This window comes from Pomacea canaliculata, linkage group LG5 (assembly GCF_003073045.1).
Source record: "Pomacea canaliculata isolate SZHN2017 linkage group LG5, ASM307304v1, whole genome shotgun sequence".
Lineage (NCBI taxonomy): Eukaryota > Metazoa > Mollusca > Gastropoda > Architaenioglossa > Ampullariidae > Pomacea > Pomacea canaliculata.
Window position 1 is genome coordinate 659,161 of NC_037594.1, and position 14,547 is coordinate 673,707.

Sequence of the window (14,547 nt, forward strand, 5' to 3'; positions counted from 1 at the left end):
TTCAAGATAAGAAATCTTTATTTTGTTCAGACACCTACAGTCAGTATGTAAGGTCAAAGCTCAGATACTAGAGCAGCGTTAAGAGAGTCGAGCAGGAAACAGGCTTCAGAGGCTGTTGCTAATAGCAACGGTCTGGTGAGGGCTGGAAGAGACCACGTGACCAGGCGAGGTTAGCTGATTGGCGCCCTCCAGATGTTGCCTGCACTGTTGACACCCAGCATCACCCTGGCGAACTGCTCGATCATGGTGAGTGCGCCGCTCAGCTTTTGCCATCCGGTTCCTGCAAGGGAGATAAATTCTGCTGTTGACAAATAGCCCCAGTCACGTGGGAATGACTACGAATATTAAAATGAAGGACCTCACCGACTCACAGAATGATGTATTATAAAGATAGTGAGATCATAATACCAACAACAAGTGGTTTCACAATACCAACAATGTCATCATAATATTCGCACTTGTAATTCAGTCGACTGTTTTGCCATTTTCCACTGTACAACCACAGTACAACCACAGTACAACCACTGTACAACCACTGTACAACCACTGTACCTTTGTTACTGTAGCTTTGTAACAACTTGAAGCATATGTCGTTTGAGCGCAATATGTCTGGCATTATGATTTTCATTTTATTGAACATTCCCGATATATTCTTGTTCCTAATCACCCAGCGGGCCATACAACCGTTGTATTTGCAGTTTCTGTAGCAGGATTTTTTTACAGGGTGGGGTTGCTAGCCCCACGCCCAACCCTCCTCCTTCATCTGGACTTGGGACCGGCAGGTTACCCGGGGTGTTTCCAGCAGAGTTATTCTCGATATATATTTAGATATATAGATATGCTGATGTATATATCTGTTTATAATGTAACGTGATCTATTGTGATATGGCCATTTTAAATCAATTTTTATTTACATGACAAATGTCTAACAATTTGTGATATATATTTATATATTTATGCATTTTATCAATAATTTTGATATTTGCTATCACTTGTCAATAGCTGTTTGCAATCAGTGCTAATTATCTGTATAAAGTATATATACATAAACTGACATTGTTGATAAAATTATCAGCTGTGTGTCAATAACTGTTAGCCATCAGCACTAGTTTAAGGTTTAGGAATGCCGTTATATCGTTGTTTGTATTTTGGGGAATGTCATCAGCGCTATTCCAGCTTTGGGGAAAGCTGTCCTCAATCAAAATGTTGTTCGGACCCATGTCAGAAACTAACCTGCTTGAAAGACTTGGGCTACATTATGAAATATCAGAACTAGTACAGAAATATCAGAACCGGTCTACAAGATGGAATTCATTATTATTCTCATTGTTTATCGCAGTCCACGTGCGGCGTTGTCCCTACCTGTAGGATTGCTTTCGCTGATGCCGGTTCTGCGCCAGACCTCGTTCTGCCTGTTGACACCCAATACTTCTGTCGAACCGGAAGTGATGTGAATCAGTTTTCCAGGAATGTTAGTCCATCCAGTTCCTACTTTGTTGGCCTCGCCGCCGTACGTGCCCCCACGGAACCAAATGTCGTCGTTGGAGTTGACGCCCCACACGCCGGACGGTCCTACGGAAATCTGCGTCAAAGACCCTTCCACGCTTTGCCACCCGGTGCCCGCTGGTTTGTCCTTGCTGATGCCGGTCCTCATCCAGATCTGTGGCAGTAATGTACCCTCGGTTACAGTCGCCTGTCACTCGTCTGCTAATGTGGCACTGAACCTCCACTAAACACTGTGTTAATATTTACTCATCTGGATAAAAATATCTACGATGTACAAAATGTAGTGAGTGTGTGTGTGTTGGCGAGAACAAAGGTAAAACACAGACTCACAGACACTCTACTTGATGTAACAAGAATGACACCGTGATTGTGCAAGACAGACAACTGCTTGTAAAGTACCAAACCTGATTAGCAGAGTTAACTCCCCAAATGGCGCCCCTGGGTGACAGACTGACGTGTTTCAGTGAACCGTCCACTTGTGTCCAGGCTGTTCCTGCCTGCTGAGACGATGACAAGCCGGTTCTGTACCAGATTTGATTGTTGCTGTTGACGCCGATGACAGCATTTGCACCAACATCGAGCTGCTTGAGACTTCCCTCAACGTTCTTCCAGCCTGTGCCGAGCTCACCTGGTTTCAAGAAGGTTCCCTGGTGACGTCAAGACATCACAACAGACAATACAATGGCCAACGCTTCGTTGTACAAACTCCTTAGCAGGAAGTAAAGAACACACACACACACACACAGAGACAACTACACAGGTGTGTGTTTGTGTGCATTTGATAATGTGTGTGCGTGTGTGTGTGTGTGGTATGGTGTGTGCAGTGTAGTGTACTCTTTGTGTGTGTATATATATACAGCCATATGTTTACACTAGAGCTAGGTAATGTCGGGACTGGCACACACCCGCTCAGATGACCAGCTGTTGTCTCAAAGCATCCCAGAAAGTCTCTGACCTGAATGACCGTCTTCCCTTTACTTACACGTTTATGAGCCTTAAAAATATTTGACTTCAGTTACGGACAAGCTGCTTGAGATCAGACTTTGATATCTGTAGATACCGACAAAGGGTAAGGTGTGAAAGGTTGATGGTTGATTTGCTTGCCTCCCCATTGCCCACATCATCCACAACCCACTGGATACCTAATACTCGTTCACTTACTGGTCTCCTGAAGCAACCCCAGCGATTCAAAATAACAAAAAAAAAAAAAACAGTCGTTGCCTAGCTACCTGTAAGTGGTCACCTCACCTCACGATAGTAGATTTTATTCCCCGCATCGACCCCCCACACTCCTGCCCCGCCGACTGACACGTAGGTCAAGTTTCCCTCCACCTGCGACCACGACTGCCCGGAGGTTGACGACGTCAGAGCCAGGAGCCCCCACAGCAGCAACATCGCCATCATGCGAGCTGATGGGAGGGGAATAACATTATTTACAGTAAGGCTAGCTGTCAACACTTACAATAAGGCAATGTCATCATGCACATATTTACATACACAAAATCCACATATTCTCATTTCTTGCTTTTTGCATGTTTTTCTTCTGTTCGTCGTCAGGACTGTTGTTTATTTTTCCGTCCTTCCTCTGTTGTTCGAGTTGTCCATGTCTCAATGCTGTCAGCGCTCAGAGCATGCTCCTGAAGCACGTGTGGATGTGCTATACAAATCCTTCATTTATTTATTATTATTATTAAATGCCAAGGCATGCTACTGTGGAGTGCAGAAAGTACTCGGGTTGTTGACACCGACATCAACAGTCTGCAGTACAAACTCTACGTCAGACACGTGACTAGTGACTAGCTTGACCTTGCTTGAGCGATGGATTTCATTCCACTCCATCTCTCTAAACAAATACAAATCTTTTTTTATATAACTTCTTGCTGAAACTACTGATAGTCAGTTGTATACTTGACTAGTCTACGTTGTCTCACGTGGAGCAGCGACATAATGAGCAGACAGTCACGTGACGTGTAAGTGCTGTAGCGAGGGTAACTCACCTGTGCGAGTGATGCCGATGACAGTCTTGTAGTAGAGTGGAGTGAAGGTACAGTCAGGCGGTCCGAGGACCACAATATATCCACACGGTGGGACAACACTCTGCCCGCTGATTGGACATTTCACAATACAGGCTGTTGACAAGATAATAAATCAACAGTCACAAGGTAAATAAGTAAATATTGAGTGTGAGTAACAAGAGAGCAGTCAGTGAAGCGAGTCATTTGTTCTGTACACACGGGCAGGGATGAAGAGAACAAACAGAGGAATAAAGGCGAGGTGATGCTTTGGACAAAAGTAGACATATCATGTCCTAGACACGCATAACTAAATACTCGCTCGCACAACAGCTGGAGAGTAGAGACAAAACATTTCCCACTGCCTTTTACACATACATACAGGGATCCCATGATTTGTAGAACGAATACTGATAATCATCTGGTGTAAAAAGTTTTAAGATAATTTTAAGCTAATATATCTACGATATTTAATTATAATTTATCCTAGTTGCTGCTCTCTGATTGATGTGATCTTAATTTTATAAAAGTTCAAGATGGCCGAGGTCAGAAGATGCTGGAGTCACACGATGATGCCTAAATCCTTAACGAGTTGTGGCATCTGTCTACAAGGCTGGCTGCTCTGTCCTGGTGTACACTCAGTTGCTGACTCGGCGTAAAATACTTCATCTTAAAGACTTCCTAGTCTTGTAAAACATTTCCAGAGCCTGTAGAGACGCTACAATACTCATCGTACGCCTATAGTTCGACTGTGGGACAGTGTGTCTGTAGGTCTGTGCACTCGCTTCTGACACCTGGTACACTGCATCTCCAGGTACATCGCGAAAATTGCTGCCTCAGCTACAGAGAACGGGGTGGGAAATGTAGAGGGAGAACTACCCGATCACAGACACTTCTTTGCCGCTGCCATTAACCACAACTGTGTACTTGTCACTGATGGTCTCCATTCCTGCATTTGAACTGTCTGTCAGTCTGTAGGTCTTGCAGTTCTTTCTTAGCTCCTGCTAACAGGTCTGTCGTCTGCAAACAGTAGGTTTCAGGTCGGTCTTCTACCAACTGAGATGGAAGTGTGATGGTCGTAGAGAGCTTCGAGCATGATGTTGTCCCATAAGACATTAGACAACACCGGTGACAGGTGACATCAGTGAGGTGCGCCCAGTGAGGTGTGAAAGTAAACTCTTGTTTGGTTGTTCAGCAGGACTGTACTCGTTGACCTGTTGTACAGCACTTCGATGACTTCAGCGAGGCTTTCTTCACTGTTGCATTTTCGCATTTTCGCCCCTCGTGCCAGACTCTGTCGGATGTCTTTATGAAGCCAATGAACTTGTGGTAGAGTAGCGGTTCTCAACCTTTTACTTGTGACGCCCCCCTGACGAACAAAGGTATGTCCGCGCGCCCCCCGTAGCCAGCAATGTAAGGTAATTTCACTAAAACCGGTATAAGAAACTTTTAAAAAATTACCACCTTCGCGCCCCCTTCCCCCCACCAAGTGGGCCTACCCCACCGTTTGAGAACCGAGGTGGTAGAGGTTCCGCTCTTGCTGAAGATGCTTTTCTATGAGAATGCGACAGTTGAACATCTACTCCGCTGTCCTTCCCCGTGGTTCAAATCCAGCCTGTTCTGCTGACAGCTCTTCTGTGCTGCTGCTGTTGTTGTGTAAGACCTTGAGCACTTTGCTTGGGTGGCTGATGAGGCTGATGGTTCTGTAGGTCTGGCACTGTTTGCTGTGTCCTTTCTTTGGCATGGATGTAATTAGTTGCGACTCTGTTCCTTGGACCTTTCCTATGATCGCTACGAATAGGACCACAGTCTGGGTGCCGCACTTCTGCTCCCTCCACGAGTCCAGCGGACGCGATAGTAAGCAGACTGTCATACGGTGGAATGGGTAACTGTGGTCTGTGGGGATGAGTTAGTGGTTGAGGTGGCCTTGCGGCGGCGGCGACACAGTAGTCGGCCTTTGGCGGTACTGGACCGTCGGTAGGACAAAGGCCAGGAAGTGTCGCCACCGTTTATCTCCCTTGGAATTAGTGGACCTGTGGACCGCGGACCGCTTACGTCACGACGGACAGCGCAGGGTGAGGTCGGACTGCGGGGCGGTAGGTGTCGCTACAGGTGATCTCTCAGAGAGGAGAGAGAAGCGGTCAGAATATGTCCGTTAATTGTCAGGCCGCGGTACACCTAGAGCAGGACAACAGCGCTACCTGTCTTTGCCACCCGCTAGACACAGGTGTGAATAGGAAGCCAGACGGGAGGGCGCTGGATGAGCTGATATAGTCTTATATGCTTACTAGGTAAAAAACAGAATTTCCTCCACCCTTTTCTTGTTTTACATGCGATCTTTTGCTATTTCTGTTTCTTGATCACTGCTTCTTTCAAAGATTTCTCACTTCTTTGCAAACGCACATGCGTGGTAGTCTGGGGAATCACACTGTATAGCTAGCTAGAGGGGTTCTTTTTTCCTCCTTAAACTCTAGGAGGCAGCTACCCCGCGGCTGCCCCTGATGATAACTACCGAGTTACACAGCTGCTGATTGGCCCCTGATTGACAAACATGGCCAATGACAGGAATCGCTGACCGATAGGAGGCGACACCAGTTGGCACACATTCTCATACCTGTTGCTGTGTTTTCAATGGCTGTGCACATTGTTTTAATAAAGCCATTCAAGCTCATCCCACTCAGTGAAACAATATTCGTTAACACCAACATTTTAGTTTGAACTTCTACAAATCGTCTTTGGTTGGTGTGCAGGGTGACATGTTGACAAAGATCTTATGTGACTACTGACACCAAACATTGCGGTCAGTCGGCCTTCACACCGGTGATTTCAGACATGTTAGGACGTCACATGCCGCCATCTTGTCCACTTCTTACTGTTGTCATGCACTGCATGGGTCTCATTCTCTGTCAGTATTGTGACATGACAGTGTCAGCTGCTGACAGCAGGTAAAGCTCTGCATTGCAGCCTCCGCATTTAATACACATCGTCGCACGCGTGTTTCTGATACAGGAATTCAACACCTGCTGTGTGAACAGGTAAGGTTCAGTTTCTAGACAAAGTCATTATTTGCATTCTTTGGGTGTAAAACCCACAGACTGGGAATTGTGTGCAGATTGATTGAGCCTTTCTCTAGACTCAGTCAGGTGTTGCGAATATCGTGTCCAGACCTGGCGAGGATAATACCAGCGCATCTGCCTCCAGCAAGTGCCGCCTGTTGTGCTACGTCACGGATGCTGGAGATGAGTGCATGGTGTCACAGACGTTACAGATGAGTGCATGTCACAGATGTCAGAGATGAGTGTGCGTCTCTAATGTCACACACCGTACAATGGCGAGACGGAGCAAGTAGGCGCTTGACTCGTTTCCTTTCACTTCAACATTCGAGCAGAGATCACTTTTATGATGATGTTGATGGAAAGCATCCTATCCTATACTCCTATACTCCTATACTCCTCTACTCCTATACTCCTATACTACCGCATTTCTCAACCGTGACGCCTCCTCCCTTCCCCAGGTGCAAAAAGGTCTGCCCCCCCCCCCTCACCTTAGCCAGTGAAGTTCACTGACCGACATGTGACCAGAGAAACTTTCAAGTAAATGACCGCCTTTGTACAAGTGTATGTATCTATAAATAAATGCACATACACACAGACATAGTTACACATAGTCACATAGTTACACACTTACATACACACACATACTTGCGCCTACAGTCACATCACACACAATCATATACACAGACCAACACACTGCCTAGTTGATGATTGACGGATACGTGTTACATGTGTTCGTCTACATCAGCGGTTCTCAACCTTTTACTAGTGACGCCCCCCTGACGAACAAAGGTACGTCCGCACGCCCCCCCCTTAGCCAGCAATGTCAGCTAATTTCACTAATACCGGTATATGTATAAGACACTTTTAAAAAATGACCACCTTCGCGCCCCCCCCCCTTTTGTAACCACGTCGCGCCCCCTCCCCAGGGGACCCACCCCACCGTTTGAGAACCGCGGGTCTACAGGGATCTCGGGTTGTGTATGAGAGAGAGAATGTGTGTGTGTGCTTGTATTTGTGAATGTTTGTGTCTGTGTGTTTGTGCGTGTGTATTGCGTATGTGTATGTGTTTGTGTTTATGTGCTTGTGTGTGTTTGTTTGTGTATGTGTTTGTGCGTGTTTGTGTGTAAGACATAGTGAAGTCTGCACACCACTTCCTTACCACGGAGGTAGAGACGTACCCCTGCTTCATGAATACGGGCCCAGGCACGGCTACAAGGCTGATCCTTTTCTTTTCCACGGTCTAAATAATAAGAAATGTTCCGTGTCTAGAGGTAACTAGTGTTGCTTATACACATAGTGTTGCTTATACACATGGAGTGACAGTGACAGTGACAGTGACAGTTAGTGACAGTGACAGGGTGTCGCTACAAGTCAGTGTAGAACAAGGTTAGCTCCCTTTGCACAATACTAGAAGCAAGCGACATCGTAGTCTTGTTTACAAGGTGTGTTGTTTATAACATACATATGATATGATAGATCATTTCAGTTCACAATTTACATTTGTGTCATTTGTGTCACACCGTATCAATCACAGTCTTCTCTTGTCTCTCAAATGCTGGCTTCGAGAAACGTTTTCTTTGTTGTCGTTGTTATTGTTTGTATTCTGAATCACACACAAGAACACGAACAGTTCTGGACAATAGTTCTTCTAGTTTCTACTTTATTTTTAGTCTTCAGAGCTAGATTTTGGTCGATGCCTTGTTATGATTATTTTTGCTTTGGTGCCGTGTGACATGGCTACAGTCTCCTGGATGTCAGTGACAGGACGTGTTGTCATGACTTGTGTCAACTCGGTCTGTGCACAAACATTGGACTGGAGTCGCACTAGGCTGCATCCAGACATGTGCTGTGTGCGTGTGTGTGTGTATGGGCTGTGTGCGTGTGTTTGCGTGTATGTGTGTGTGTGTGCATTCAGCACGGGGAGTAGCCTCGAGCTAGGAGCAGGACATCATGATCACAGTCTGTAGCAATCAGTTATTTCCCCACAGTGTGATCATTTTTTTTTTATCATCTGCTGTTCGTTGCTCCTGACATCTGCACCATCAACATCAAACGACAATTTAAAAGACAGCCAATGTTTATTGCTTAGTTGTGTATCTTAAGTGACAACTATTTAAGGCAGGTTACAAGCAGACCAGCAGCAGGGTAGGAGAGGCTGATACTATCGGTGATGACGGGTGATGACGGGTGTTGACAGACCGAACTGTTTGCTTGGAGACATCACTGTCGTCACTGCGATGGTTCATATCCCACAGTTCTCTTGTGCTGCCCCATCATTCTCTGCTCAACTAGTAGTCATTTTCCTGCACAGGCAAAACTCAAGTGTTTCTATAGCAACTACATCCAACCCTGATGTCAGTATAACTGTATAGCCACGCAAATATTACAATAATTTTACTTCATATGACAACGGGGAAAAAAAAACTAAGAACTAGCAGAAAAGAGAAGTATTTCTGTTTTTGCAGAAAGGTGGTCGGTCGGTCGGTCGGTCGGTCGGTTTTTCTTTGACAATAGATGAAACTAAAAGTGAGAAGACAGTAACTGTCTGCACATGTGGAGGCCTTCTGTCTACATTCCATTAAAGCATTTGACAGAAAGTGATAAGGGAGCATCTATGTAAGAGACTGAGGACACAACTACTAGGAATAATCAGAGGACGGGTAAACATTGTAGTCAGCCACATCCACAAGCTGCTGACTCGCTGGCAAATGTCCAGCAAAGGGGGAGAACACAGAGAGTTGGTGAAAGTTAGGGTTATCTATCGTGACGTACCCATACAGCCAATCAGCGATGATGATGATGATGATGATGATGATGATGATGATGATGATGATGATGATGATGATGATGATGATGATGATGATGATGATGATGATGATGTATGGCATCATAATATATGAGCATTTATAACTCACGAGACATCAGTCTGCCGTCCTGTTGTGTTCCGTGCTGTCAGCTTGCTACATACATCAAGTCTTTAATCAAAATTAATTCTACATTTTACATTGCTTTCCAAACAACACTGACCCTGTCATCACCTCCGTCACCTGTATCTCCGTCTTGGGTCCCTGTCTTTGAGGAAAGAATGTCCTGGCAACAGAGAGAGCAAAACATATCAAATATGTAGTCTCTGTCTCTCTCTCTCTCGACCACGAGCGCCCAAGCACGCGCGCACACACACACAAACATCTGCAGACATGCACTAACGTACACAAGCGCAGACATGCGCGCACAAATGAACACACACGCACGCAAGCACAGGCAATATGAAGAAAGGAAGACTAACAGGTGATATCTGTCCTTCACCAGGTGTACAACCCTATCTTGTACAGTGACTTGTCTCACGCCATCAGCTACACTCTCTTCCGGTTCCCTGAACTAAAACTCCAGCTTTGGAGTGAAATAAATATTTAATTAACTTTCCTTGAAGCGCTGACTAAAGCAATTCTTCTCGTTTGAAGAGGGTTTGGATGTTGAAGCGATCACAGTCGACAAGACACACAGCTGGTGTGAGCACCACGTGGGACAGAGGGAGATGGGCATTGATGATGACATCTGAGAATATTTTATCTGCTACATCTTGCTCCACTGCTGATTGGTGATTGGCTGAGCTCTTGTATCGAAACAAGGTATAGAAATAGTTGTACCTGGTACTTAGTGAGTACAACATGCTTGTACAGTATGACAACCTGAATGATAAATATCAATGTAATAATGTCATACACGTACATGCTCTTGACTACGGAGAACATATGCCAAACAAGCTTTTCGCATATTCTTGTCGTTTTAAACGAAAAGAAGAAGAAAGTGTTGTACAAGTACCCGCCAGGCTACTGTTGTTATTTAGTAGCTTGTCTCCCTCCTGTCGGTCCACACACCCTGGACATGCTACCCGGCACAGGAACAACATCGCCGCTTATATCATGGCTGTAAGTAAACATCCTAAGGGGGCGAAATAATATTAAATCCATCCTTGATTCCCTCAGGGGATTAGGGTAGGTGACCAAGGGAGAGACAGGTACCGCGGTTACACGGCGTGTGAATGGCCGAACCCTTCCTTTCATTGTCTTTAAATTATTTAAATGAAATAGTCTCATTTTGTGGGTGGACGGAGGAAGTCCACTAGTAACTGGGGACAGTATTACAGTCTAACCAGCGACCTTTGGCCTTGCACGTACACGAGGACTGGACACCCAGTAACACACACCTGTCGATCTCCAGCTCTCGGATAGTTATCTTCCGGCAGACTTACTTTGTTAATGTTGCCGCTTCCACCATGGAAGTTATTTCCACTGTGTGCCCCGGTGCTTTGTTTATTGCTCACATGGTATTCTTTATCTCCATGGTGATGCACGTGAGTTACATGTTGCGTAAACAGAAAACCATGGCATGATGACGTCAGAACCAGAAGACCTAGAAAGAGGCTCACTTTTCTCATGGCAATCTGGTGTATGGAAAACAAACAATGTGTCAACAATTTTACAATAATTTTATCTGTGACACACTTAGTGCAACCCACAGTCGCGTCAGTTCGATTCCCGTGCGTCACTAACTTAACTTGATCATATTTAGAAATTTTAAATCGAGTAGAAAACTATGTATAGCCACACACACACTGCTTTAGTATGCATCACAATAATGTACAAGACAGTTATTATTATGTTGTAAAAGATCCTCTGTAAAGTCTGTGTATTATGTATCTGTATGTATATATATAGTGACAAAACAATTTCTGCTCACCTGTCCGAGAATCATTGACCAACTCGTGAAGGTTGAGTTGAAGGTGTTATCAGTCGATGTTGTGCGACAAATATGGGGCCCGTTAGCACCATGGCAACTTTAAGTGGCTCAGCGGTTTGAAAGGTGAGGCCCTAACAGGTGAGCAGGGGGAACTTTGTGCACTTACACTTCCCTGCAGAAATGGATTCTCTGGTCCTTAGTGTGACGAGAATATACTATGTTGAAAGGAAATGATTTTAAAATGCATTTTAATTAGACACCCAGCAGCAATCGTTCCTAATTGTTGCAATAATTTGATGAAAATGCTGAGAATTCAAACGCTGTTTTGTTATCGCATCCCTGCCAGAGCCCCATGTTATTATCTCTGGCCGAGACGTGTAATCTCATAATGAACTTGACTATTAGCCAATCAGAAGACTGGTGTCAACAAGAGTGGGTGTAAACAGTCAGTTGTTTATCTCAACACCAACCAATGGCAGAACCACAGACTGAATTCGGTTTGGTAGCGAAACGATTCGCTCGGCCACCCGTTCGAATGTCAGTGAAATGCCAGAAAATGACAAGAATGACTCACTTTCCTCAGTACTATTCAGTTGTTGACTTTCTTACATACAGGGCAATGAGAACTTCACAAAATAATTAATCTCCCGTTCATGAAGACAAACAGTTGTAGAGTGCATTGAAAGTTTTGTTTCTTTTCCGTTGACTTTACTAACAGACTCAGGTTTAACTCAAAAATGAGCAGTCGTGCACGGGTACATTGATAGTTTACTAATTCCACACCTCGCAAAGCAACATTATTTGTAAACTGTAAAGCACAGGTTGTTAAGCACAATGTTGTAAAGCTACTGGAAATGTTTCAGTCGGATGTCTTAACATTAGCAGCACGCTAGTTACACACCATATTAGTAGACAAAGCTTGACATCAACTCAACGACCGCAGCCTGTATACTATATACATAGACATTAAATAACAAAGTGCAGTTGTCCCTTTTGTGATGACGGGATACATACACTCATGAAGGAAGGAGATGTAACCCTGACTGGCTAGTTTCATGACTTCTATAGATGAGTCACGGTGATTATGTAGACAGGTGTTCATACAAATTCATCCTGTTTTCTGTTACTTTCCTGTGAAACCTCCCTAAATGCCTTTTCCTGTCATTGTTCAGGACATTCTGTGTGGTGAGTAGTGCTCACTAATGACTAGGACTACAATGAAATTCGTGATTATTCATTTATTTGGTGCCATTTCCTCAGTACATTCTGACTTTGGGATGTGTGTACACCGAGATTGCTAATAGCTACAACAGCTGTGACACACTTACCCCCCAAAGGTGTCCTGTGTGTAGTGTTTTCTTGAAGGATTGTACTGAAGTGGGGTAGGGGGTCCGACTTGCATCTTGACGGCCACCCACGGGCCCAGTGTTTCGTGGTAGACGAGAAAACGAAGATATTTCAACATGGTGTATAAAGCATAGCGGTTGCCTTATTTCAGTTTGCGTGAAACATTGCCTACATGTCGACAGTGTGGTCTCAGGACCAAAGTCTCTACAGATGGACCTCATGGACCTCATGGTTGAGCTGTCAAACATGGCGCCGCGGGACCCTTTAATATCTCATCAAACAGTTTCATTACTTTCGTGGCTAAGTCAGGGCAGCTATCAACATCATTAACTCCAATTAACTCCATTTAATCGACTGTTAACAGTCACTGATCTTGAGTCTTTAATCAATGCTTAATATTCGTTCCTCTCTTTATCTGGAGTCGTTCAGCTTGTTCCCTACTGTCACTGATTACCTTGCCCCTATAACCCTGCGTGGGGTCACAAACCTATTTACCCTGTCATTGGGGGTCAGTGTGTATGTGGGTTAGTAAATAATGTTTCTATGTAAGTGCCTACATTTGACAGAGCAAATGGAGAACTGATTTATCAGGGAAGGTACTGGCTGACATATAGGATGAGATCAGCTGCACTCACAGCGGCTGTAACCACGACAGTGAGAAGCAGATTTCCTTGGTTCGTATCTCGGCTCCGCCATACCTTTCTCTCGGTATGACACCTACTTACAGAAGTGACTGCTGGCTTCTGTCTTGGTCATGATGCTGCTCGTTATAATATATATGTTATTATTATTATTATTATTATTATTATTATTATTATTATTATTATTATTATTATTATTATTATTATTAAGTATTTACTATTATATGTCCATGCGGCTCGTATACCGCTGTCCTAAGCACGATGTACCACTCACGTTTACTTCTCTTTTAACAATGACCTTTAACCGCTGATTTCTTAGCACTTTACAATTTTGTGCAAAATATTGCAGTGAAGCATGAACAGCAGGTGTCCGCAGTCCTACTACAGTGACCACGCCATGCTGAGGTTAGGATACACACAGGGCAATGGCCTCACTTGTACTGATGCTCTGTGGACTTGGACTTCCTCTCTCTGTCTCTCTGTCCCTGTCTCTGTCTCTGTTTCTCTCCGTCTCTCTGTTTCTCTCGGAAGCTTTAAGAGAAATCCCTTGCATTTCCTGTTCATGAAAGTTTTTTACCGATAACTTAGATGGCGCTGCTCTGTCTCAACCTTCAAATTTAGTTTTTTGAAAACTCGTTTGTTTGGAAAGTACTGCTCGTAGGTTGACATTGTTTACATTGTTTGTCTGAGTACAATAATAATTATTTCAAACCGCAAAGGTCAGCTGTTCATCTTGTTTTATTCCTGTAGTCCGTGACTGACAATGTGTGCAGCTAATAAACTAACAACACACTTGATAACAACTAGTTATTGTTATTGTTACTACACTCAGTATGTGCTCTTTGGTGTTTGGTGGATTTTATGTGGATATCATGTCACGATGGCTTGTGATATTGTGTCACGTTAGGTGATGTTGTGTCACGTGAAGTGATATTGTGTCACGTGAGGTGATATTGTGTCACGTGAGGGGATTTTAGCGGATGGTGTGACGTGATATTATGCCACGTGAAGTGATAGTGTGTAGTGTCAATAAATATTGTGTCACGTGATGTGATATTTAGCGGATGACGTGTCGTGATGTTGTGTCAAGTGACGTGCTAGTGTGTCATGTACTGTGATTTGATACTGTGTCACGTACTGTGACATGTCATACACTCTGTGAAACAGTTTACAGATCTTGTTGTCTGGCACAACTGAATAACACTCTACACAGGTGTGTTCTGTAACCATATTTGACACTTTACC

General features: G+C 44.3%; 1 protein-coding gene across 1 annotated transcript; it reads right to left on the reverse strand.

The window, feature by feature from the left end:
• On the reverse strand, window positions 1–4,791 carry LOC112563869 (lectin L6-like). Its single transcript, XM_025238284.1, has 6 exons — window positions 4,725–4,791; window positions 3,504–3,635; window positions 2,755–2,915; window positions 1,911–2,153; window positions 1,363–1,660; window positions 1–280 (listed from the first exon to the last, which is right to left on the reverse strand). The coding sequence occupies exons 1-6, from the start codon at window positions 4,789–4,791 to the stop codon at window positions 171–173; spliced, it is 1,011 nt and encodes a 336-aa protein (XP_025094069.1). The 3' UTR covers window positions 1–170.
• Between the last annotated feature and the right edge of the window lie 9,756 nt (window positions 4,792–14,547).

Bases quoted from the DNA above. Each gene is read 5' to 3' on its own strand.
- LOC112563869 (XM_025238284.1), bottom strand. From the start codon at position 4,791: ATGCGAAAATGCAACAGTGAAGAAAGCCTCGCTGAAGTCATCGAAGTG. The intron at 2,916-3,503 runs GTGAGTTACCCT...CCCTCCCATCAG, and splicing joins CATCGGCATCACTCGCACAG to CTCGCATGATGGCGATGTTG. The intron at 2,154-2,754 runs GTGAGGTGACCA...TGACGTCACCAG, and splicing joins ATAAAATCTACTATCGTGAG to GGAACCTTCTTGAAACCAGG.